The sequence below is a fragment of the Myotis brandtii genome, unplaced genomic scaffold (assembly GCF_000412655.1).
Source record: "Myotis brandtii unplaced genomic scaffold, ASM41265v1 scaffold190, whole genome shotgun sequence".
In the NCBI taxonomy this organism is placed as follows: Eukaryota; Metazoa; Chordata; class Mammalia; order Chiroptera; family Vespertilionidae; genus Myotis; species Myotis brandtii.
This window is the reverse complement of record NW_005357076.1, coordinates 3,444,907-3,472,209: the sequence shown is the minus strand read 5'-3', so window position 1 is coordinate 3,472,209 and position 27,303 is coordinate 3,444,907. Positions and strand designations below refer to the sequence as shown.

At 38.2% G+C, this 27,303-nt stretch overlaps 1 protein-coding gene across 4 annotated transcripts in view; it reads left to right on the top strand.

Moving 5' to 3' along the window:
• Positions 1-27,303, top strand: part of KAT6B (K(lysine) acetyltransferase 6B) — a 186,275-nt gene that overhangs the window by 128,565 nt on the left and 30,407 nt on the right. For 2 of the 4 annotated variants that reach the window (XM_005864652.2, XM_014538358.1), the window contains 9 exons: positions 757-872; positions 1,107-1,188; positions 3,618-3,750; positions 6,573-7,504; positions 8,476-8,597; positions 10,146-10,261; positions 12,387-12,528; positions 15,682-15,843; positions 19,422-19,515. In XM_005864652.2, the coding sequence (XP_005864714.1) occupies positions 757-872; positions 1,107-1,188; positions 3,618-3,750; positions 6,573-7,504; positions 8,476-8,597; positions 10,146-10,261; positions 12,387-12,528; positions 15,682-15,843; positions 19,422-19,515 (1,899 nt within the window). The remainder of the gene's footprint in view (positions 1-756; positions 873-1,106; positions 1,189-3,617; positions 3,751-6,572; positions 7,505-8,475; positions 8,598-10,145; positions 10,262-12,386; positions 12,529-15,681; positions 15,844-19,421; positions 19,516-27,303) is intronic. The other 2 variants (XM_005864653.2, XM_014538359.1) reach the window with 2 other exon arrangements.

The following is a 27,303-nucleotide window of genomic DNA, read 5'->3' as shown; positions in this document are numbered from 1 at the left end:
GTGTGCCCAAAAGAGTGTGGAAAAGCTGAACACGCACGAAAATGGGGAGACCTGTTGAGGGTATGCTTCTTGGTGAATTACATTTGACCTTGATCTTTCAACATTCTAACTCTCAAATTTACTATTTCTGTTCCTACTTCTAGAATTTAAATTCAGAGACTCGGTGTCAAGATGGCCACAGTTATCTTTTTTGTATATTCCAGCAATGGGATATTCTTTGTATACTACTGGATTTTTTTTTGCGGAGGGGGGGGGGGCAAGAAGGAGGCATTTGTAGTTGTATTATGTTAAGCAGCCCCAGTTTTTTAGTTAGCTAACTATTGCTTTATGTTTTATGATTTCATTACACACATAGAGTAGGAATTGTGTGAACTTTGGCACTGCCGTCACGGTTTGGCAAACCAGAAAACATTGGGTTTATGATGGTTTATGATGATGGTGAGGGCAGGAGGTTTACCAGAAGGCACAGGAATAATCTAAGTATCTATCATCTTCAAGTTCTCCAAGACTTGTGATTAGAATTGGTATAAAATTAACCAATTTCTCTTAGGGAAAACATTTGTACAGTTACTCTGTTACATACAGGGGTAAAAGGCAGAAAAACAAAGTATAATTTGGATTCTTTGATATTTTTGTATTTTCAAGTTCTTAAGGATTTTTGGTTGGCATTACCACTATATTAAGTATTAAGGAATGGGAGTTTAAAAACATCTAAGGCACCATTCCCAAAAAACAATTTACTTTTTATTCTTATAGGACACCCATCCTGTTTGAAATTTTGTCCTGAACTAACAACAAATGTAAAGGCCTTAAGGTGGCAGTGCATCGAATGCAAGACGTGCAGTGCGTGTAGAATCCAAGGCAAAAATGCAGTAAGTACTGCTCTCTATGCTCCATCTCCAGGAAAAGTGTTAGTTTCCCGTGTCTAGGTTCTTATTTCCTGTAGACTGTTGCTATATTCCTTTAAATAAACAGATGTCAGGTTTCAGCATTGATCATGGAGCTCCTTTATTATATTTTCTTACTGTTAATTGGATAACATACGAATTTGTGGCCTTTTACAGTTGTTTTCAGTCTCAATTAGTCTCTAATATGTTGCATTACAGGATAATATGCTTTTTTGTGACTCCTGTGATAGAGGATTCCATATGGAGTGCTGTGACCCCCCACTTTCCAGAATGCCAAAAGGTGAATTTTTAAACCATATTTAAGATGTGTTTTATTACATGCTCATTAGCCTTGTCCTGCTGTCTGACAGCTCAGAGGTTTACAGGTTCCTTAAGCATTTTTTCATCCCCCATCTTCTAGTACTTACGGGTTTGGCACAGACTATGACCAGAGGAATGTAACAGATTAGTTTGAGGGTAATGTATATAATAAAGACTCTAATTCAGATATAGGGATAAAAAGACTTCCTCTCCTGAAACTATTTCTTTACTAGAATAAGTTTAGATTAGATAGGTCAAAAGTTTCAAACCACTCTCCCTATTATTCAGTACTATGTTCAGAGGCAAGAAATTACCTATTTTTGAGATGATGGTGATAATGATGACTCAAAGATCCTGCAACAGGAGCCATCACCATTTTCTTGGCCATTAGTTGATATTTTGAACAGGAGCATCTGAACTTTTATATGGTTATATCCTTACGGGGTAAGGTTTTCCTTCTCTATTTATTGTATAAGTAAAGCCTAGCTCATTATCCTTTTTCTCATTTTATATGTTAAACATTAAAATAACTTTGCCTTCTTATTACAAAATTTGTACATTTTCATTGTGAAAGATTTAGAAAACACAGGTTGATAAAAAGAAAAATCAATTAGAAATTCCTTCTTGCCCCACATACCGTTTTAAAAAGAAATGGAACATTCTATATATGATTTGTAACTTTATGTTTTTTCCCACCTTAACAATAGATCCTAACATTTCCACATCATTAAATGTTCTCCTAACATAGTTTTTAACAAGTGTGTAGAACTCCATAATATGTAGGGCAGAGACTACAGACCTGGTGATTGTGGGCCACAGATATGCTTTGTTGGCGATATATAAATATGTATAAATATTTACAACTTCTCTAAATGCATTACAGGAGAGCTGCTACAATATTTTTAAAATTTTTAATTTGAGTTCTTTAGGTAGAGTATGCATGCTCCAATTTACCCCAGTCTCACTATTCCCTGGTGTGTTACATTCCAGCTTGCTTCAGTCACATGTATTATACCTGGGTGGTTCCTGAACATATTTGATTTTGCAACCCCTTGTATTAAAAAACCCATAACTTATTTAACCAGTCCCCTATGGTGGACATTACAAATGTTTCCAATTTTTTCCATCCACAATTATTGCCTTAAGATAAATTCCTAGGGGAGGAATTGCTGGATCAAAGGCTGTGTACATGAAAGGTTGTATCGGTTTTCAGACCAACCACCTATGTATGAGAATACCTGCTTCCCTGTATTATGACCGGCACTCACCATTACTTTATTACATTGAATCTAAGGCACACTTTTTAAAAAACCAAACATTTTAACATCTTTGAAATCAGATGCATCTTTTAGTCAGCAGTGTATTATATTCAATGAAATACAGTGTCCTTATTTTAAATTTTTACCGATTTGATAAAAGGAAAAAGATGTCTGATAATTATTTTCTTTAAGTAGTGAGATCGAACATTTTTTGTGTGTTTGATTATTGGCTGTTTGTATATAATCTTTGTAAAGTGCCTGTTTTATCCATTAATCAGTTTTCTATTGGGATTTTCACCCTTTTTTCTGATTTGCAGAAGCTCATATTTTTATGCAGTTAAATCCATGAGTCTTTTATGGCTTCAGTCTTAAATGTCAGTAATGCTTAGATTATACAAATATCCATGGATTTTTCCTGGTACTTGTAATATTTTATTTGCCCTATTATAATATTTACCTACCTAGAATTTATTTTGTAAAGGATAGGGAATAATTTTTTTCCTACCAGTTAGATAGCTGTTTGTTCCATTACCACGTATTGAGTCATTTTATCTGATAACTCGCCACTGATTTGAAATAAAACGTGTTTGATATGCTAAACTTTTCTCTAGCTTTCGGTATTCTGGCTTTTCAGTTCTTATCCTTGACCTAGTTCCTTATGCCAGGTGTATAGTTTTAATAATTGTAGCTCCATAGTACTTAAACATTTTAAGTTTTAATTTAAAAATTATATTTTGTACTGATAGTTTTTTTAGTGTGGAAAATTTCCAGAAAGAGATGATAAAATAAATATTTTTGTCCAGATGTTCCAAAAACTGACTGACTTGAAAATATCTTCCTCAAATCAAAAGACATATAGTATCTGACAGGCTCGGGTTGTCCTGTGTGTGTATGTGGAGGAGGGAGGCGTGGTGACATGTTGGGAAAGCCTTATAGGAAGGCTCTGAGACAGGGGCTGCCCTCTGCTCTCACCACCTTGACAGGGAAATTGACCTTTAACAATGGCTTCCTGAAGAGACTGACAGAAGGGAATGAGCCACCTTTCGGAGTCATGTTCTGCATGCAGGCATCCTTACAGCTACAGTTTATATTTAATGTCTCTCCTAAAATGAAACATTAAAATATTTTTCTCATATATGTATTAATTCAGGGATGTGGATTTGCCAAGTCTGCAGACCAAAGAAAAAGGGAAGAAAACTACTTCATGAGAAAGCTGCACAAATAAAACGTCGATATGCAAAACCCATTGGACGACCGAAAAATAAATTAAAGCAACGATTGTTGTAGGTTGAGATCTTATCAAAAAGAAATCTTTTATGTTGTGCTTTAAAATATAGGTGATTATAACCCCCTTAGGTCCCATTAACTTTTTTACCATCATTTTTGCAAACTCAAGGGATGGGGTATATTTCTCCTTTTATATAAGCTGTGGAAGTTTTTTGAAAATAACATTTTTAATTACAGTTGGCATTTTGGGGTCTTCTGTTGGCAGGATCTGTGATGCTAAGTGACATTTTTCAAGCAGCAGGATGGAAGCAGAATGTCAGCACAGGAAACAGTCCTTCGGCCTACTTTGTTACTAGCTGAGCATTAGAAGACCTTAATTATACAATAGTTATGTGGGAATTTTAAAACGAGAGGGATTTGTCTCTAGTGAATCTATTTTGTCACTCCAGATAACATTTTAGAAAAATACTTATTTTTTCTGGTGCTAATTTAGTATTGTAACTTTTCAAGATCCCTTTAATGAAATATGACCATCTGAGAAACCTGCAAATGGCTGTCCTCATGTTTGCCTCCAAAGAGTTAGACAGGACTATTTGGTATGTGCATATGTGTGCAGACCTATAGTACATACAGAATAACAATTCTCTGTGGCCTCCAGCTCTACTATGAGAAACCCATTTCTACTACCTTTGCCATATGGTTGCATTAAAGCCCAGTAGAACATGTGCAGGAATTACTTGGAAAGTAGAGAAAAGATAAGAAGTGGAATGCATGTAGTTTGTAAAACCTGTATAGAGTAGGGATTTGACTCTGAGTATTAAGTAAGGTGTTTAGAAATGAAATCAGCAGACTTGCATATCTGAAGCAGTTCTATTAATAAGCCCATTGTCTAGTTCCTGAAATGGTCACTGAGATGTAAAAATGAATAAGTGCTCTCTACACACACCCTGAACAAACACCAAGTATCTGACTTGCTTACTCTTTTTGCCTAATTTTATCAGAAGCAATTCACTATATTACCTGCTTTCAGAAAAAGTGTCCTTCTGCACCTGTATCCATCTCTCAGAGGAGAAAGAGAAAATGTGTGATCTTTTCTAGAGTTTTCTGTGACTCTTTATGAAAACCCTTTAACTGGTAGACATTTTTAAATGGAATTTTTGTTAATTTCTGGAGGCAAACAAAAAATAAAAATAAAATCTTTCATATTAGCATCAGCTCAAGTAGAAATTATGTTTTTGCATTCATCCTGTGTAAGCATTGTTCTTGAAATGGGACTGTATCCTCAGGGCCCAATTAAAAAAACCAAATTAGGATATAAACTTTCTAAACAAAGGACGCAGCTGAAAATTGCATCTGGCACCAATCCTAACTTTTTGTTTGTCCAAAATTGTCCTTTGAGCTTAGGAATTTTTAAGACAGTCTAGGGAGTTTTCCTTTGTACATGCTTTATAAGCATATTATCCTTTCTGGGCAATCGATTCCAGATACAGTCCAAATGCGCGTGCTAATGCGAAGCATTGAGCCTGGATGAGTTGTTTATTGGTAGCCCTCACCGTGACACTAGAGATCTCCAGCGTTAACCTGATTTGGCTGAATAGGTGGCGCCAGGCACAAGCTGGGGTGGGTGAGCCGCCCTAGATGAGCTGGTAGCTGCCCCGTTGGTCTGCACCAGCTCCCCTTCTGCTGACTGCTGAAATTGTTCATCATGTCTTTATGTACAAAATGACCCCCCAAATGTGGTCTTCTACTTGTGATTACTTAAAATATTTTTGTAATTCTATATCATACCATTTTCAGGCTTCCATTTCTTCATTATTATCCTTCAGCTAAATTGATAATTTTTAAAGTGCATTCTTGGGCCCCAGCGCAGCCATAATTCACATGCAAATGTTTCCATTGTATGAAATTCTGCTGCAAAATGGGTAGCTTTCCAAGCCCTAACCTGAGGTGAAGGCAGACAGCTGCCCTTCCTGTGCGGAGCTGTGTTAATGGAGTGACCTCCAGTCTCTGTTGACCACACAGCTGTATAGGCGAAACCACCAAATGAACCGCAATAGCAGTCAGAACCCGTGTACAGAGATTCTGACGCCAAGTGTCTGATAACGACCATGGTAAATGTGCTGCTGCTTCACCAGACTTTCCATGTCATGTCTGACCTGCTGTAGCTTTTCTTTAATCATTCCTTCGGTTTTTTGCTATTGTTGTCATTTTTTCAGCAATATTTTATGCTGTAATTAATTGTCTCCTTTATTTAGAGAGTATTATTGGTTATCTTGTCATCCTAAGCATAAACTGCTGAGAGGAAAAGGGTATCTTTTAGTATTTTCTTTAAAAACAAACAAGAAAACCCACACATAAAAACCTACTAATTTATAGACATAACCCAAATTCTATTTATATAAATTTTCCATTTGAGTTAAAATTGCTTCTAACTAGAAATTAGATAAGCTTACTCTTTTGCTTCTAGATAATATGACTTATTTCCTTTAATATTTTAGAAAAGACATATCAGGAAATCATAATTACTTGGTGACAACACAAGGGTAACATTTTAATTTAATTATAATGAAAACATTGGGTTTTCTCAGTCTCTTCAAAAATTTTCTTACTTATATTGATTGCCCTTGGGTGCACATGGATTCTTCCAGCACCTGTTGGATGGGCCCTGGGAGAATCGTGACACACAGGTGTAGTTGCTGCTAACTTTCAACAGAGAGACATCTAGGTGGAGGCACACACATAAAAACAGTCCTTAGGGTTGCAATTCAGCTTCTGAAGTTTAAGCACATTGAATGCAACTGGTTGCTATAAATTTGTTTTAGATACCTTTATAATTCTATTATTAAATGCTGATACTATTCTCTAAATTTTTGCCTAGGTCTGTAACCAGTGATGAAGGATCCATGAATGCATTCACAGGAAGGGGGTCACCTGGTAGGGGTCAAAAGACTAAAGTCTGTACCACACCTTCATCTGGTCATGCTGCATCTGGGAAGGACTCAAGCAGCAGATTGGCTGTTACAGACCCCACTCGGCCTGGTGCCACCACCAAAATCACCACCACCTCCACCTACATTTCTGCCTCTACACTTAAAGTTAACAAGAAAACCAAAGGGCTCATTGATGGCCTTACTAAGTTTTTTACACCATCACCTGATGGTCGCAGATCACGAGGTGAAATAATAGACTTTTCAAAGCACTATCGTCCAAGGAAAAAGGTCTCTCAGAAACAGTCATGCACTTCTCATGTGTTGGCTACAGGTACCACACAAAAGCTAAAACCTCCACCTTCTTCACTTCCACCCCGAGCCCCCATCTCTGGTCAGAGCCCCAGTTCACAAAAGTCCAGCACGTCCACTTCTTCTACCTCTCCCCAGAGTTCCTCCAGCCAGTCCAGTGTGCCCTCCCTGAGCAGTCTCACTAGTAACAGCCAGCTGAAGGCACTCTTTGATGGACTCTCTCATATCTATACCACTCAGGGACAGTCTCGAAAGAAGGGACACCCAAGTTATGCACCACCCCAGCGTATGCGTCGTAAAACTGAATTCTCTTCCACAGCAAAGTCTAAAGCCCATTTCTTTGGAAAAAGAGATATTAGAAGTAGGTTTATGGCTCACTCCTCCTCCTCTAGCTGGGGGATGGCTAGAGGACGTATTTTTAAAGCAATTGCTCACTTCAAGCGAACAACTTTCCTTAAAAAGCACAGGATGCTAGGCAGATTAAAATATAAAGTGACCCCTCAGATGGGGACCCCCTCACCAGGGAAGGGGAGCTTGACAGACGGAAGGATTAAACCTGATCAGGATGATGGTAAGCAAAAGGTCAAAGCTCCAACCAAACCTGCGTCCCGTCCCTTTCTCCCCAACCCCCCAAAAATCAATCAGTCAACTCCTATTTGTCACATAGGTCTTAGCTATTTCTCTTGTTCTCACTTCACTTTCATACAGAAACAGTGAAACTTTGACCTTTTTCTAATGCTGACTAAACTTCCAAAATGTTGTTTTTCCAACTAATACTCTCCCACCTTTTATTATTTATTTCCATTCGTAGTGACACTAGGACCCCCCCAGATGCCTTCATAGCGTTGCTTATGGCTTTGTAGTCCCGCATGAGTAGCCACTGTCACGCTTCTGCCATGTCCTTTCCCGTGCGGCCTCTTCAGCCACAGTGCTGTTTGGTCGCACGCTGTCAGCGCCTCCAACGGGGTTTTCAGCTCCCCACTCCCCTCTGCTCCATTGCTTTCTCATGACCAAGTTCATCCTGCTTCCTTCTCAACAAACTGATCTGTGGTTCTGTGAGGTGTGCTTTTGGGTGTGAGTGTGTCTGTGTGTGTATTCACCTTAGGGAGAAAACTGATTTCAGAATTTCATTTAACAAATTGGCCCGTTACATGTGCTACCCTTTATAAAACAAAAACAAAAAGATGTGTCATTTGGACATAGTGGTAGATTTTACTATCTCAAAAGTGGTAATGGGAATTCTATAACTAGACTTCTAATCTTGGTTGAAAAATCTGATTTTGTTTTGTGTTGCTCTTACTTTCCCTCATTTATGTACTGAAGCTATAAGAAGATGACAGTGATTATTCAAATAAAAATTGGGGTACAGCAGGGGAAGGGTACTGCTGGATCTTTGAGCAGTGCTTAGCTGTAAAAGTTTATAAAGCTTTACAGAAAATCCCGATTTGCCCACTATGCTAATTTGGTACCGTTTTGGTAATATACGGTGGTCACTAGTGATTCAAGTCAGTGAAGACACTTTCTGCTGGTTTTAAATGACAGATACTGAAATCAAAATAAGCATCAAACAAGAAAGTACAGATATAAATGTGATTGGGAGCAAAGATACTGTCACCGAAGAGGACTTGGATGTGTTTAAGCAGGCCCAGGAACTCTCATGGGAGGTAAGGCCCCGCTATCATTATTACAACAAGGGTAACATGTGACTTCTTAAGTTATGATTATTATGAAATGACTGCTTTGATTTTATAGAAACTCCCCCTCAAAATCCTCTGTGGTTCTTTAACTATGACCAGATTATTTTTGTTGCCTGTCCATTCAAAGACAATGATGTTGTAGAGGTATCTCCACTCTTAAAAGTTGGCAATGCTCAGCTGGTCTCACAAAATAGACCAGAGTAGCAGTGGTTGAGTCCGATTTTGAAAAACACCTAGTTGTAAAGGAATAGAATTCTAATTATTTTTTCTTCTCAAATATAAAAGATAGCAATTTTAAATCATTAACAAAAAGGAAGAACGTTGCTTTTAAGTTTACCAATGCTGCTGCCAACACAGATGGCCAGCCATATGAAAAATGTCTTACAACCTTAACTCTTTGGCATTGATAAAGGCAATATTATGTTGTATGATCAGTTATAGTCCCTTTTCTTTTTATTGTCCAGGAATTTTTTTATATTATTCCACTTAAAATGTTAACTCTACTTAGCTTATTGTCACCAAAACATTGAAAGGTAAAGCTATTGGACTTCTCAAAGACAAATTTATTATGGATTGTGACTTTTTTATGTCAGTAGACCGACCACATTCAGTTGGCACAACACTCACGGATAAACTCCCTACCCCAGCTCACTTCCTTTTTGAGGGGGAGGAGGCTATCTATAGGCTCTTAAACTTTATTTTCAGTAGCAGTCACTTGGGCTAAATACTTTGATGGTTTCTACTTTAGGGGCTATTGGATATTTCCATTTGTCATTCTGCCCCAGCAGTATGCTTTGTGTTGTTTGGCTAAGATAAATGTCAAAGTTTCCCCCAATCTTTGAAATTTGAAGTCCTTAAATATTACAATTTCTTTAGCCTATTTCTGGCATTCATAGATAAACAGGATGAAAGCAGGCATTGTCTGAAAGATACTGTTAAGTCTAAAGCCCTTTCTTTCCAACATGCTAACACTGGCTTTTTCTTTCAAGAACATTTCTTGTCTGTGTCAGGCACCGTGCTAGACGCTGAGAATGCCACAGTGAATCAGGCAGACAATGTTCTTAACCTTGTGTATCCTACTGCACAGGAGTAAGGGGAGTAGGAGGAGACTTCACAATTGATTATTTAATTATAATTGAGATAAATGTTACTTTATGGAAGAAAGGGGACTGAAAGAGTCTGTATAATAGCCTCATCATCTTTTAATTTCTTCAGTTTAAATACATTGCAACAGATCATTGAATTCAGTTCAATAGACATTTGTATTTACATCATGCTCATCCTATCTTGGTGATACTGTTTTATAGAGTATTAGTTTGTTTATATATAAACCTTATACAAAGTTGATTATTATTTCAAGACCTATACCGTTTTTTCAACAACATGAAAATTCACAATGAAGAGTAGGGTTCTGGTTTGATAGGTTTTCATATCCACCAGTGAAAGAACCAAGATGTAAGTGAAGAAATCCCTTTCTAATACTTATGTTTTATTTCTTTTCTTTCTCTCTGACAGAAAATAGAGTGTGAGAGTGGAGTGGAAGACTGTGGCCGGTACCCTTCTGTAATAGAATTTGGGAAATATGAAATCCAAACCTGGTACTCCTCACCTTACCCACAGGAATATGCAAGGTAATGGAATAAGCCTGCAGGTATATAACTTTAATGTCATATATGTGAGGAAGGAAAAATCTTGATTCTAAAGCAGGAATATATTATTTTCAAGACATAAATTTTGATGGTAGATTTTAAGTGCTTCCAAAACTATTACTTTTGCTGGTATCTTTTTATAGTACTTAATGTCCTATTTAAGCTCCTAATGCTCCTTAGTTACACAGGCGTCATAAATTTTGCCTTTTAGCTTCTAGATCATGCTTTTTCTCTTTGGTTAATTGGGTAAATGTTATTTGTATATGAAACCAACTCAGGAAAAAAATAGCCATTATAAAGTATTTGGTAGTTTCTTCTACGTTGCCTTTTTCCTAGTTAGTTTAGGAAACTAATTCGTTAGTCTCGTCTCTGATTGCTAGCATTTTATTTTCAAGTTTTTTACTGAAATGTAGCAAAAGAAGGAAAAATGGGGGAATGTAGGTCAGAGAGGGTAGCCTTAAAGACCTTTCCCCAAATATTTACCTTAAAGCCATCTGTGACTAACTTGTTAAAAGTGAAGAGAAAATAATAGTACTAGAGGTTTCATTTGTCTTGAACTAAGATTAACTGAGATTGTCTTGAACTAATATATTTTAAAACGGGTACCTTGTGGGCAGATATATTCCTTCAGGGACCTCAGGGTATGCTTTATTAGTATCTTCTCAACTTTTTTAGCCTGCAAAGTGTCTAATTAATCACACACTTGCTTTTTGTCTACAATAAACATTGTCCTTTTCTCTACCATGTGAGTGTCTGGCCAGTCATCTAACTTTAGAGGATGGGGAGAGTTCTAGAAGTTCAGTAGCAAACTGTCGGGAGTCTTGGTTTCTCTTCCCAGGTTATATCACTTGGCTCTGTGTTCTTAAACAACTTTTTAAAAACACCAATGAGCTTTAATTTGTATGGGTAATCACAAGTCATGTGTTCAGAGAGCTTTGAATAAAATTTGCATATCAGTTCAAGATTTGAAATTACTATTATCTAAGTCTGTACCTAACTCTCCTCAAAATATTTCTCCCCTTTTTTTTATTTTTATTTTTAATGAATGAATGAAGTTGGTTTTTTGTGGGGTTTTATTATTATTATTATTGATTTCAGGGAGGAAGGGAGAGAGAAACAGAAACATCAATGATGAGAGAGAATAATTGACTAGCTGCCTCCTGCATGCCCCGCACTGGGGATCGAGCCCACAACCTGGGCATGTGCCCCGAACTGTGACCTCTTGGTTCTTAGGTTGACGCTCAACCACTGAGCCTCGCTGGCTGGGCAATTTTTTATTGTTGACAGTATTACAGATGTCCCCCACTGCCGCCCCCCTTGGCCCCTTCCACCCAGCCCTGCCCCACCCTAACCTCCCCAATTCTTATACCCCAAAGACCTTGAAAGTGCTTGTGAACATTTGTTACATAAATGCTAGCAACACCCATTTAAGTGTGACAGGGTACAATAAAATAAGGTGGAGGAAAAGTCAGCAGGGAAGAGAAAGCTGTTTGTGTAGTGTTACTCAAAAGAGTCAGTGGAATTGGTAGAAACAAACCAGATCTTTTGACTTTCTTACACTTAGCGCTTTAGACCATATGTAACTATGATAGTAACTTTAAAGTCATCTCACCCCTAACTACAAGAGGAAACAATTATATTCTAGGGCTCTTCAGCCTTATAAGTATGCAGATTATTTTTTAAAATAATGAATTCACTTCTTTCTGAGTAAAAGATCATTATAATTACACCACTGACCACATATACTATTGAAACTATGACATTAAATGAAATTTGAAAAATATACATGGTTACATGACAGGATGCTGTCCTTATTGTTGATTTTTAGAATAGTGGTTCCAGTTCTGAAAACCTTTCTTTCTTTAGGGCATTTCTAAGAAAAGAAATGATTTATTCATAGATAAGGCAACAAATATTATGTGGAAAAGTAATGTAAGGTTTGTCAGTTCTCTTTACTACTGGCTTGGTTTTTTTGCTTTTTTTTGAAACTACTTTTTTGAAATGCAACAACCTTGATATGATTTAGAGATCATTGAACAATATTTGTTATTTCCCCCTAAACAGTATAATCAATCTGAAAGATTCTTTGATTTTAAAATTTTAACAGATTACCAAAGCTTTACCTGTGTGAATTCTGTCTTAAATATATGAAAAGTAAAAACATTTTGTTGAGACACTCAAAGAAATGTGGATGGTTTCATCCTCCAGCAAATGAAATTTACCGAAGGAAAGACCTTTCAGTATTTGAGGTAAGCATGTGTAAATAAAAAACAGCTTTTGAAACTTAGCATTTTCAATTGTTGACTATGTATTGAATTGTTTGTAGACGGTGTAAAGTCTACTCAATTTTGGCATTGAAATTCAGACTGCTCTTTAAAATATCTCCATGTTTTGGAATGTTTATCTAACCATATTAAGTAACCATTTAGATTGATAATGAATTCCTACTTCATCATATTAACTTTTTTTCTTGCCCCAAGTCCCTGTCTGCACCAGATATGTTCACCAGTGAATTTATGATCTCCTCAGCTCTTTGTAAATTCTCCTTTCTTTGGCAGCAGAAATGAGCTTTGTTCAGCAGCTCCAGCCAATGTCTGGCAGGTGCTCACTCTTCTAGGGAATTGAGCAGCTGTACATATCTCCTCAATACACAACCACCTGTGTTTCCATCCATTTCTTGGCAGAGTTGATAATCCTTTTGGTGAGCCCCCAGCAGATGTTGGGACTCCCCCCCCCATCTGGGAGGATGACCACCCCTGGAGAACTCTGCAATTCACAGGAACCCCTTGTGGCTCTGTCTGTCATTGTGGGTTCTTGAAGATATTTTGTGTTTTCAGAATTGATTTAGTAGCAAAAGGTCTTTGCCTCTATATCATTTCATTGTTTATTCATGTTCTACTGTCAGTTTCAGGGATCCAGCTTAGCTGAGGCAGCTGTACCTTGAGGAAACCGTGCTTTTTTTTCATGTTGTTGCCTTTTCACAGGGTTTCTTTCTGTCCTTTATTCTCCCTGTTCCAGTTGAGCACTTCGATTGCCCTGCCTTATTTTCTTCTCTGTTACCCATCTTGGTTCATTATTTTTCGGTCCTGGGTACTCAGTAGATGTGATACTTTCTCTCTGAAATACAGTTTTACTTTGGATTCTTTTTTCTGAATTGTTCAGACTGGAATGTATTGTTTGCCCCACATTTCTCTTTAGCTCTGGTCTATAATGTCTTGCATTGTATTTGACACAGGGAGGGTCATACATAGGTTTCTGGCATGGGTCAGTCTTCCCCTCTCAGACTAGCGGGGCCCACTACTTTTTCCCAAGGCTGAGCAGAGAACACCGGTAACTCCAGCTGTGTCTTAGGAATTTTTAAAGCCCCTCTGCCTGGGTATATCAGGCTCCTTTGGCAAGCTTGACGGAAGAAGGGTCGTGTTGCTGAGAAGACTGGATGTTAGTTCTTACTAAGGGTAGGCACAGGCTTTCTCTACCTGGGCACTATTCACATTTCAAGCTGGATATTCTTTGTTGCAAGAGGCTGTCCTGTGCATTGTAGGATGTTTAGCAGCATCCCTGGCCTCTACCAACTAAAAGCCAGTAATACCACCATCCCTCCTGTTGTAACAACCAAAAATGTCTGCAGGTATAGCCCATGTCCTCTGGGGGCAAAATCACACCCAGAGGGAAAGCTGAATGCAAGTTCTTGTCCTTCCTGCTGTTAGTCTTGGGATGCGACCCAGCCAGCCCCTGCCAGATTGAGACAGCAAAGCTGTCCTCACTTGAGGCTTAACTAATGTCACAAGTTCAACTTTCCTTTTGGCTCCTTCCTTGGTGCCTTGTTCCTTTCTTTTAACTAAAATAAAGTGAAATCACTGTCTCACTGTTTCCAGAAGGGCAGAACACATTGTTGGCTTTTAAGTAATTGTTAAATAAATCAGCATGAATCCGCCTGTGGGGCTGAAGCTTTCGTAAATCCAGGGGCTTCCTTAAGGATAAGAGAGTCAGTGTTTCCAGTTGCTAGGCTGGTAAGAGTGGTCTGCTGTTTCAGGGCAGATGCTTTGGGACTGCACAGAGGTGAGAGAGGGAAAGTCAGAAGCAGATTTGTAAAGTTTATTCATAAAAATAATTGAAAAAATTGGATTGGATAAGGTCCCTATTCTAGAATCTAAGTTAATACTTAGAGTATAGCATGTCGGCAATTTCTCTGAGCGGTTTCCTCAGTATCTTGAAAATAAATAAAGAATAATCACAGATTACTACTTTCCTGTCTTCTCTATCATTCTTGAGAGCATGCCACATCAGACCTTTCACATCTGGTAAGATTTGGCTTCGGCATTGTCATCTCTGTTTTTCTGGTTCACAGATACACCTTTGTCTGTCCTTTTTGTAATGTACTACCATTTCCAACAGGACTACATTCCCAAATACATAAAAACTTACTTTAATTAAAGAGAGAATTGTAGCCTCTGTACCCGTTGCCCATATTTGATTATGTTGCTATGTGTGGGACCTAGGTTTCATCCAAGGGAAATAGTTATATGAAGTCTAAAAATAATTTGTGCAATATGAGAACCTGTATGGTCCACAGGAGACTCAAGAACAGTGAAGTTCATTGTTAAAGAGCTCTGGTTAGCAAATATCCATTTCCCCTAAGAGAAGTGCTGGGGAAATTTTTCTTGAATCTGCTGTGATTTCTGTTTTCAACAAGTAACTACATTTGATCAAAGAAATTGGCATCTGTGCTTAGCCTCCTGTCTATAGCCATCAGTATCACAGCTTGATTCTTTTATTTTGAAGGGAAATAGACTGTAATCATTGTACTTATTGTAGGTTGAAATTCATCTCACTTTCTCTGTAAGTATTCCCAACATAGAAATTTTATCTTTTCCAATTATACTTAAAATGATGCTTGGGATAAAACCAAAATGGAAGCCTCTTTTGCTAATCCTCACTTCTGAAGAATCAGAGTAATACAGTTCATTTATTTTATTTTTATGTGAAGCCCTTTTGTAAACAACATAAAGTTTAACTTACTTGAACAGTATTTTGATCTGTTTACATTTCTTTAGTTCAGGTTTACATGCTTCAAACAGAGAGGACATGCCTGATCATTTTTTACTCGTAATAAAATGCAAATAAAAATTACTCCTTTGTTAGTGGTTTGGCCTTTCTTCAGGTAGCTTGAAGAGAAATTTAAGCTATCTTATACCATAATTTAAAAGAAAAGGTGGAATTCTGATTTGCCAAGTGACACTTATATTCTGTTTAACTTTATACTTGTTTAATGGAGTGTTTTAATCTCTCAATTTGGGATTTGGAAATAAAACTATGTACTTTCCAAACACCATATAAAAGAAACAATTTTATATTGAGTGGTATTTTTATGATAAATAATGTTGTCTGTTTCTCTTTGCTAGGTTGATGGGAATATGAGCAAAATTTATTGCCAAAACCTTTGCTTGTTAGCCAAGCTCTTCCTGGACCACAAAACGTTGTATTATGATGTCGAGCCATTCCTTTTTTATGTCCTTACAAAAAATGATGAAAAGGGCTGTCATCTGGTTGGATACTTCTCTAAGGTAAAAACAAGAGCCAGTATGACCTTCATTTTCTTTTTCAGAATGTTTTTGGTAGAGCCCAGTTCTTTGAACAGGGCTTTTTTATCACTATAATTTGAATAAGTGACACATGTTTCTGAAAAGCTCAGGTTCTTGTTCATAGCTCATTTTAAAAAACAACAAAAACAATCAACATCATGCCTAGGACGTGTGTAAAGGACCTCAGCCCTGCTTGCTGTCCTGATTATCAGCATCCACGTAACATCATAATTGCAGCTGCAGACCACCTCACATCTTTAATTTTCTGAATGTTACGCTTATTTTCTTTTTCCCTCTAAGTGGTGTCAACATGAAGATTTCAGTGTAATTAATGTAGCATTTAAGAGATAATTCTCATCTCTTTTCATTGCATTCCGTCTGTGGTTATCAGTATCTCTGTGAATGGGAACATTGGCATTTGGATAGTCACGCTGATGCAATGACTGGTGGCACTCTTTCATCTCTTGTTCTCTGTACTATTGTTTTAAGATCTAAAACAGTGTCGCCTTTAAAAGGCCAGAGTATCTCCAGTTGTTAACATAGGGAAGCCTTGCTCTATTGAGTGGATGTCATTTGTCTTTTTCACTCATTCAGAATGGTTTTCTCACATTCCTCTTCCCAAAGACTTCTGAGAAACAACTCATATACAATAAAGGAAAACTGAGTTTGGAGATATTTACCAGGCACTGACCTGAACTATTCTTAGGCACCTCTGAAATAGTTTAATGTGCCAGGATGGTAATATGAGACTTCCAGGCAGAAGGTATAAATGATCAAGACCCTGTGTTTTTTTTTTTCTTTATGATATATTTTTTCATATTAGGTGATAAGTGAATTTTAATGACTCTGCTCTTATATAAGTGGAATGCTTTATAGAAATGTTATTTTCATGGAAGATCAAAAGATAGAATATATATAAAGGTCCTTTACAAACTGTAGATTTTCTAAATTTAAGAATCAGTATAAAGACTATAAACAAAAATGCTAGTAAATGACAGCACTCATGGGAAACTGCCTTGAAGTCTTCATCCACATATTTGGTAAAGCTCTAAAATGAAAAAGAAGGAAGTTCATTTGTGCATTACAGATTCAAAAGATGACAGAATCAACACAGAACTTTAAATAGGAAATCTATTTATATAATTTCTAAAACATCCTATCTTTTCTATAGGTAAGTAAAGATCTTTTTCTCTGAAAAGTTAAAAAGAATAGTGGTGATGATTGTCCTTCCTATAGAACAGCGGCTCTCAACCTGTGGGTCGCGACCCCTTTGGGGGTCGAACAACCCTTTCACAGGGGTCGCCTAAGACCATCGGAAAACACATATATAATTACATATTGTTTTTGTGATTAATCACTATGCTTTAATTATGTTCCATTTGTAACAATGAAAATACATCCTGCATATCAGATATTTACATTATGATTCATAATAGTAGCAAAATTACAGTTATGAAGTAGCAACGAAAATAATTTTATGGTTGGGGGTCACCACAACATGAGGAACTGTATTAAAGGGTCGAGGCATTAGGAAGGTTGAGAACCACTGCTATAGAATATGGTGTTCTTTCAGTATATCTGTTTAAACGTAGATGCTTAATGTTGCCTGTTGCCCCTGTCCTGCCTTGTCACAGACTGGCCTCTGGATCTACGGTTGGTGGTGACTCTTATTGTTTGAGTCTCTGCCTCTTCCTCCAGGGCCCTACGTTTTACTCAGAACAAACTAAACTTTTCGTATTTTGTCACAGTTTCTGTTATAGTATAGCAGCAACTACTGTCATTTCTTATCATCTTCGGAATACTGATATTTCCGGCAGTGTAGTGAAACAAAAATTCATCTGACAATAACCATGTTGCCCGGCCAGTGTGGCTCAATGATTGAGCATTGACCCATGTACCAGGAGGTCACGGTTGGATTCCTGGTCAGGGCACATGCCCTGATTGCAGGCTTGATCCCAGTAGGGGGCATACAGGAGGCAGCCGATCAATGATTCTCTCTCATCATTGATGTTTCTCTCTCTCTCCCCCCCCTCCCTCTCTCTGAACCTTAAAAGACTAGCTACAAATCAAACCATATTCTAATGTGTCAACTGGAATGTGAAGGACTATGGCCCTTTGGAGTTATACTTAAACCAAATTCCAGAGGTTATAGCCACCGAATTGGCCAAGATGACCTAGAGAAGTTCAGGGTAAATTATTACATGCATGTGACTATCCAAGCACCTAACAGATGGCTCTAAACAGGAGAGAACAGAGGTGCAGTTATTTTATCTAAAGATTAGGATTTAGGTGTACTAACATGTATTGGGGTATGGGGATTATTCTTGAGTTGGACTTCAAGAAGTCTGCTAGGAATAGGAAGGAATCCAGCATAAAGAGAAGAATGACATCAAGGGTAAATTCTTTTAATCCAGTGTACATCTCTTTTTAGATAGAATGACCCATTTGTCTAACTTTGCAAAATAGACTAATTATTTGAATCTTTGCCATTGATGTTCACATTCAGAGATGGACAATTCTGCTTCTTAGGAAAACTGACACATATTATTTCTTCCTCCTCCTTTCTTAGACTCCACAGACAGCTACAAACGTGCAAAAGTTGGAAGCACATCTTTTTCACAAAGAAAACTTTAATTCTGCCCTGTAGGGGTTTTTCCACAACCATTTCCTGTGATCTTTCAAACAGGTTCATTAAAGCTCTGGGTGTTCTGAAGCAATTCTTTGATGTGGTTAGTACCATTTGTGGTCAGTCTTATTTGTGGCTTATATTTGGCCAGAGCATTCACAACCTCAAAAGCCTTTTCCAGATCTTCTCTGTGTAGGTCTTGGCGGCTTCGGTGTACTCTGAGTAAAATACCGCCGCGCTGAGGCCACGTCCCGTGAAAACTGCAAAGCCTTCCTTAGCTATAAACATACTCTTCCCAATCTTGCTCTCGGGTTCAGGCCTTTGGTGATATTTTGACCTCATTTTGATTGGAGGTTTTGGGGTTTCTTAGTGCTGCTATCGCTTTTGTTTTATATTTCTGGTTTGAAATGCAGATTAATTCTTTCTCTAACTTCTTTGACTTTTTATTCAAAGGAGAAATGTATTTGTGCAAACCTACCCCCACACACATACTATTTCAGTTTCACTGGGGCATTTGCTCAAAGGCATGAGACGTATTGCTGTTGCGGAGCTGTTCATTAGTTAGCAAGCTGGCTGACCGCGCCGGCTGACTCTGGATTCCCCCCCATCTTCCAAGTTGTTTTGAGCAAGGAAAGCATTTCTTCCATACTGTCTGTGTCGTTTCATTTGGCTCATATTTCCTTGGATTCTTTATTCACATTTTATGGTGCTGGCTTCCAAGAATAAAGACATGATTGAGAAACACGCCTGGAGTTGGTGGTTTGTCATTAGCTGATGGTTTGGTTGAGTAACAGTAGGATTATTCTGCTTGATCCTCACCTAACACTTTGGCTCACCTTCGTGGACTGTTGTACAAGGCCCGTGGCAGGTGCAGGGAATGGCCCACTTCAGCAGAGTCTGACATACTCGCTCTGTTCCTCCCTCCCTCCCGCAGGAGAAGCTTTGCCAGCAGAAGTATAATGTCTCCTGCATAATGATCATGCCCCAGCACCAGAGGCAAGGATTTGGACGGTTTCTCATCGATTTCAGTAAGTGAAGTGCTTTCTTTACTTTCATGACCCAGCGAGCTGATGGCTGTTAAAGGAAGAGTAACATAAAACTTTGTTTAACCTTCGTTGTTTTTATCAATAGATAATGGGTTTTCTATTTATATTTACATAGGTTAGAAAAATCTTCCTCAAGTGAAAAATTTACTGCTGCTCACTTATTGTACTCCAGGAAATTGAGACTAGATCTCTCAGCAGTGCCGCCCGCTCACAAAGCCATTACCCCGAATGAACCGGCAGAATTGCATTCCATTCCATGGTGTTCATGCTCATTAGCACCAAAAGAGGCAATTATTTGCGATTAAAGCTGAAGAAAGTGTTATTTAAAAGGATATTCAGCTTTCTAAAATTTGGCCTATAATCTTGTACAGTACAGAGCAGGGAGGGATATTTCTCTTTAGAAAAACAGTTCTTTAGGTAGTCTGTTCTTTGAGCCTCCCTAGTAGAAATAACGATCTTGTTTTTTCACTTCTCTTTTCTGTTAGGGAAATTATTACAGTGTTTGTATCTAGAAGTTGCCCAAGAAATATTTTTTATACACATTCGTATCTTTTGAGTCCCCTCAATTAAAACTGCAAAAATATATAAAATTGTGCACAGGATGATGTAAGAAAAATGTAGTGTTTTTCTCTTTTATATTATGTTGCTTGTGTAAATGTGGTGTTAAGGCTACACTTGGTGAATTGATTCAAAATATCCAGGTAACACAAAGGGATGCTGTGATAAAGTTATTTCTGACCGTGTAAAAATCGGTCATGGGAACTGTGTGCTGCTTCTTTACCAGATTGCAGTTTGTCTGATTTTGAACTGAAAGAAGAAAATTTCAGGAAATTGTATAATCTTCATAAAGTACATCAAATGCAAAAACCACAGTGTAAATGAGCTCAAGAAAAATTAGGGAGAGAGATAGGTTGAATATATATCTACATTATTAGATATTGATGCCCTAACCGGTTTGGCTCAGTGGATAGAGCATCGGCCTGTGGACTCAAGGGTCCCAGGTTCGATTCTGGTCAAGGGCATGTACCTTGGTTGCGGGCACATCCCCAGTGGGGAGTGTGCAGGAGGCAGCTGATGGATGTTTCTCTCTCATCGATGTTTCTAACTCTCTATCCCTCTCCCTTCCTCTCTGTAAAAAATCAATAAAATATATTTTTAAAAAATAGATATTGAAATATTAAAGTTTGGGTGTAAAATAATGGTAGAGCAGTTTTGAACTGATTGTGTGATGTATAGACATTGAAGGATATTTTTTGAAGTATTTTTTATTGATTATCTTTTTATTTTGGGGTAACATTTTTAGGTATTAATTCATTACCCTCGTCTTATCTATTCTTTCCTGATCTAGTCTTCCCAGGAGTTCACATGTTCGTTTCACAGAGTCCTAGCTGTAAGCAGTTCAGAGAGTAAATCCCATGGTCTTGTTCTGGAGTTTTGCGGCCAGCATTCATAAGTTGTTCATAAATAGTAGAGTTTCTGGTATGCGTAGCAGCCATTCAAGACTTAAACTGTTGATAGTCTGCGTGCCTAGCGAATAAGGCAACTCCTTAGTTCAGTGTTAAAGGTCTACCGGCATCTATTTGCAGCCTGTGGCTTTTCGTCTACTCCCTGGCTCCTCGAGTGTTCTCAGACTCCCCTTCTTCGTCTCTGCAGTCCCTTCCCTGGAATGAGCGCAGCCACCCTGAGAGCCTCTTCCTTTTGACCCCCACCTCCTAGTTTCATCTCATCGCCTCCTGGCTCCTGGCTATAGTGTGGCCCTTAGACGCAGCCCACCCTTTTGTCCTAACTGTGATGGGTTATCCTTCCAGTTTTCTGTGAACTCCTTGAATACCTTCTTCTTTGTCTCCAGTAGGACAGTGTACACAATCATCTGCATTAGTTTTTGGATGCTTGTTGATTTGAATTAGATCTCAAAGTGATAGAGTCACTGCCCACAATAATTTTCTACCTAAAATTGAAAAGGGACTGGGACTTACCAGGTAAACATGCACGTCTCCAGATACAGAAGCATCTTATTTGTACAACATGGTCTGCTATCGAGGCCTTCTACATAAGGAAACAACCCAGGAAAAAAGACGTTACTGTCAACTACTAGATCTCTACGTCAGCCATTTTTGTGAAAACTCTAATAGAGCTTACCCTGTATTTTAAATGTGAACTGTGAAACACAATAGAACCTTCCTGAGTGGCTCAGGGCCAGCATGATGAATGCCATCCGTTAGGGCGTGTCCAAGCAGTGCAGTGCTGAGGGTCTAATTTTAGATTTTCTCTTTTCTATGCCGTTGGCATTGCCCCTACGCTGGAGTGGATTAAGGAGTGTGGTGAATGATTTGAATAACGTTGAGAGGGGATTGGTGTTATTCCTTCAGAGAAGAGGAGATCAGGGGAAGAATTTTATAACATTCAAAGAAAATTGGAAGTAGTGTAAAGCCAATAGAAATCTAATTTAAAACAAAACAAAATGCCTTGCCTACTAAGGTTTTAAAGAAGATAAAGTAGGCTGCTGAAAAAATGGATAGCATCGCGCGCTTTGGAGTTTCTTAAAATAATAGTAGATAAATATCTTCCTAGAACAATTTAGATTCAGTCTTTTGCAGAAGAAGGAGTTAAACCCCATGACCTCCCATAATCCTTGTCAGCCTCATAATTCGGAAATCAGGGCAAAACAGATTAACCGGGATTACGGGTTTTCTAAAATCTGCTGTTAAGGGACCTTTTAATGGTTATATTTATTTTATTTCTACTTTGTACATAAGCCTGAGGGTCTGTGATCAGGGGATGTGTTTTCAGTAATTCAATAAAAGTTGTAAGGCAGGAAAAATCTTATTTTGTCTATAACAGCTGCTAGTTCAGGAAGCTGAACTTGCCCACTTGCACACTGGCTCATAGGCATCGGTGAAATACACTGTGTATCAATAAAGAGCTGTGAATCCGTGGCTTTGAACACTTCTCCAGGCCAGTCAAAGAGGTGGAATGGTCATCCGCCAGTCCAAATGCTGCCCTTGGGATAAGTTGTCTCTCTCTTCCTAAGACAGCTTGTCCAGGATTTGCAGAGTTTGGCCAGAGTGACTAGAGGACACCAACTCCCAGCCTGCTCAAACCACCTCATGGGTTTTGTGACTCTTTGCCCAAAACTTAAGTGGGTTGAGGAAGGTGTGACTGTCATGGGTCGAAGCTGATATCACATCTCTTTCTCCTGGATCCAGAGAGTCCCTCTTTCTCAGTCAGAAATTTTTGAGGTTCTCCCATATCTGTTTTCACACGCACGCACACGCCATGCATGTACACATATGTATACCCTACCTTTCATCCCCGGCAGAGAAGACTCCTTCCCACGAAGCCTGTGGTCCCTGCTTCGAAGCCTCCCAAAGCAAGTAGCTGTCCTACTGCTGGGCACTGGGCTGCCAGCGTGCTCCCTGCTGAGCTGCCCAGCAATGCCCTCTCCAGCTCACTAATTTTCCCTTTAATTTTGAAATAATTTAATACAGACAAAGGTTACAAAAACAGTACCAAGAATTCCCAAATACTCTCCATCCAGATTTCTCAGATGTTACCATTTTATCATATCTGCTTTCTGCTTTATTATTCTCAACCTCCCTCTCTCTCATTCCCCATCTCCTACATCATTTAAAACACACACACACACACACACACACACATTCTTTATCTGAATCATTTGAGAGTAATCAGCAGACCTGTTGCACCTTTAGGCCTAGATGTTTTTATAAAAACAGATGATGCTGTCATGCAAAACCACAAATTATCAAAATCAAGACATTAATGTTGACTCAGCACTATTATCTAATCTTCTTCAAATTTCAAATTGGCCAGTTTTCATGAATGCCCTTTCAAGGAAAGAAAACGTTTCTGCATCTAGGCACATGTTGAATTTCATTATCAATTGTTAAGTCTCTTGAGTACTCTGGATAGCAAGTCCGTCATTTTTGGGCGGATTTTGTGGTAGTGGGTTGTTGTTGTTTTTTACCTTGACATTGTTACCTTGACTTATTTTCTACAATGTCCCTCAGTTTGGTCGTCTGATATTTCCATGATTAGATTCAAATTACACATTTTGGGGCAGGAATGCCACAAAAGTGATGCTGTGTCCTCAGTGTGTCTTAGCAAGATCACATAATTTATTTGTCCCATTACTATCTTAAGCTGGTACCTACTAGGGTTCCTCATTATAAAATAACCTTTTTCTCTTTGTAATCAGTAAATGGCTGGTGAGGAGACACATTGGAATTTACTATGGTAGTTACCAAATGGTGACTTTCAAATTCCACTGTTTCTTCTACTTACTAGTTGACATTTACTGCAAGGAAGAGCTTTCTTCATTAATTTTTTAATTCAATAACTACTTTATCTAATCATTTATTTATATAATTATAGACTCATGGATTTTTTACTTTATTCTATGGTTTATAACTTGTTGCTGCCATTATTTATTTTGATATTCAAATTGTTGCAGATTTATTCAGTAGGAACTGCTTCGAGCTGCCTCCTGTGTCCTCTGACCTTTGGGTACTTCCTCACTTTGCAGTGCAGCATGATGTTCCGGATCATCTTGTTCTTTTCCTGACCGAGCCGTGGAATCACCCATTTCTCCTAAAGGCCTTGGTTTTTTTATCATGGAAAACAACATAGAAACCAAGATCTGGGCATTTAGATGTGCTTATTGCTATTGCCGTGTCACTATGTATAGGCCTTCTTAGGGGACAAAAGTAGGAAATTGTGTGTGTGTGTGTACACATGTGTGTGCTTACACATGTACATATACACACAAACACACACTCACACCTATCATAAGTTAATACTGTAATGCTGTATTCCAGACTAACACCTCCACAAGGTTTTATTCTATCCTCCCCTGTTCCCATATTTGTAACTCTGATAGTGAGAAACCCAGCTTCTGTTATCCACAGTCTATTTACATGCATGCTCAACCCTAAAATACAACATTAACTTGTTCCAGAATTGGTAACTCATACCGCTGCGAAAAACAAACCTCCTGACTAACTACTGGTCAGCATTTCTATACAGATGGTCTCCGACATAGTGATGGTTCAACTTAGGATTTTTTGACTTGACGGTAGCGGCAAAGCAGTCTGCATTCAGTAGAAAACATACTTTGAATTTAGAGCTTTTCCAGGGCCAGCAATATGCTTGCTGAATGATACTCATGATGCTGGAAAGCAGCAGTGAGCTGCAGCTCCCGGTCACCCACACAGTCAGAAGGGCATGCAGTCGATATTCCACAGTGAGTGGGTTGCCAGCATCTTTTTTTGGATATTATGTTCTGAGCACATGTAAGATAGGGCTAAGCTGTGATGTTCGGCAGGTTAGGTATATTAAATGCACTTTCAATTTATGATATTTTTAATTTACGATGGATTTATTGGGACGTAGCCCCATTGTAAATGCAGGAGCATCTGTAAGTTCTTTTTTACTTTACCCTGTTTGTATTTAGTCAAAATAACTGTGTTCAAATGTTACTTGGAGTAGTTCTTTTTATTTTTAATATAACCACTTTTCAGTGTGGTTAGTATTCATTTGAAATACAGTTAGGCTTATTTGTTTCTGTTTGTTGTCCATTTTAGTTTTTTCTCTATCCTTGTTGCTTTTTTTTAGAGTATAACACATTAACATGATTTTCCAAAGTTACAACTATATTGAAGACTATACTTAGAGAAGTGTCATCCCCTCCTCCATTTCCCCCACCCAGGGCTGTTCCCTACTCCTTCGTGCAGGTTGCCAGTCTGTTTGCGTCTGTGTGTAGATGTGCATTTTCTAAATTCTCTTTCTGTCCTGCACAAAAGGGTAGCATGCTGTAGATAGTGTTTTACATTTTGCTTTTTTCCACCTAACAATATATCCTGGAAATCACTCCATAGTACTTTATAGAGATCTTCTTTTCTTCTACAGCTGCATAATACTCCATTGTGTGATGCTCATATTTATTCACCTACTCTCCCAAGTATAGGCATATGGTTTGTTTCCAATATTTCACACTTTTAGAAGTGCTGTAGTGAGTAGTCTTGGGCATATGTTGACTGATATATACTTAGGAAACAGTTATAGTCTGCTTGGCTGGGCAGTGGGTGAGCAGATAATGAATTGTTTTTTACCAAAGCCTGCAAAGCCAGAAATCTGCCCGAAGAGAAGGGTGCAAAACCCATCCTCCATGGCTGATCCAGGGGACACCCAGGAGAGGCAGCTGATTGAGCAGTAGGCTACAGAACACTGTGCCAGGTCGTGGTGAAAGAGGCTGGCGTCATCACTAACTTGAGAGTTTTTGTAGATGCATTTATCCAATTCTAAAGGAGATAATGCAGGAATATGAGAATAGTTACTTCATTCGTTTTTTTACCTTTTCATCCAACCTTTGTTGATTGGAGCACCCTCATCTACACTCTGCTAAGCACCAGTGACAAAAATGAAGGAGACACAGCTCTTGCTGGGTGGTCAAGTTCACTGGCAAGTCAACACTTGCTGGACAGGATGTTGTACAGTATACGGATGGAGTCACAGGAAGGTGAAGCGAAGACATTCCAGGGTGAGGGAACCAGTGTGACCATGTGAGGAAAAATGTCAGGCACATAGTAGAAAGTTACTGCAAAAGTAACTCCAGGTAATTTAAAGGCTTAGATATTAACAAAAAATAAACACATAAGACATTTAAAAAGTAGAAAAGATCTATAATTATTTATCTGATCTTTGGATGGTCAGGAACATCCTAAGCATTCAAAGCAATGAAAGAAATCACAAAAGAATATACAAATGGACTTGACTACATAAAAATGTAAAACTTCTATGTAGTATAAAGTATTAATACGTAAAAGCAAATATGATGGGAAAGATGTTTGCAACACATATGCCAGGCAAAGGTTTGATATCTGCAGTATTTAAACAAATATAAAAGGAAAGATCTGATAGTGTTAAAACAAATCCTAATAGAAAAATGAGTAGAGGGCATGAACGCAGAATATGCAGAAAAGAAAATCGTTGATGGCAGCAACATTGCTGGCATTTCCTGCGTGCCTGATATGTGCCAGCCACTTCACCGAGAGTAGTGCTGACTCCCTCCATCCTCCCAGTAGTGGTGGAGAAACTGAGTCACAGTTACCTAAATAACAAGTAGCTTGGCTGCAGCTGAATCCCGAGCACTTGGACTCTTAGCTATAACACTAAAGTCTTTCAACTACAAATGGCTAATTAAAATGTAAAAACATGATTGGTGATTTAAAAATGCAGATTCACATAATTGCAGGATTACAATTTTTTGCCTACCAAATTAGCCTACCAAAGACTTTAAAATTGACCCAGATCTACCAAGCTGGCGTAGGTAGGCGCTGCTATATTTATACTAGAGGAAGTATAAATTGGTAGAACTTCAACAGTCTGTATCGAAAATGCTTAACACTTATTTTTGAAAAGAATTTATTCTAAGTTTAATCAGTAATCATACTTAGTATAACAACACTGTTTTGCATATTTATTTTTTTTAAATAGTGGACTTTCCTTCCTCCCCTCCCCCAGTTATAGCAATATAAGCTCATAGTGGAAAGTTAGAGAAACACAGCTATAATACCAAGAGAAAATGAAATCCCCCAAGTGCTGCCACTCAAGAGTTAATGTTTTGTTCTTCAGTATCATTAGTTACAATTTAAGAAAAAATTGAGACAGCCTCAGTGTTCAAAGGTAAGAGAGAACCACTCCCCTGAGAAAATTATGGTATCTCTATATAATGTAACATTATTAGCCATTAAG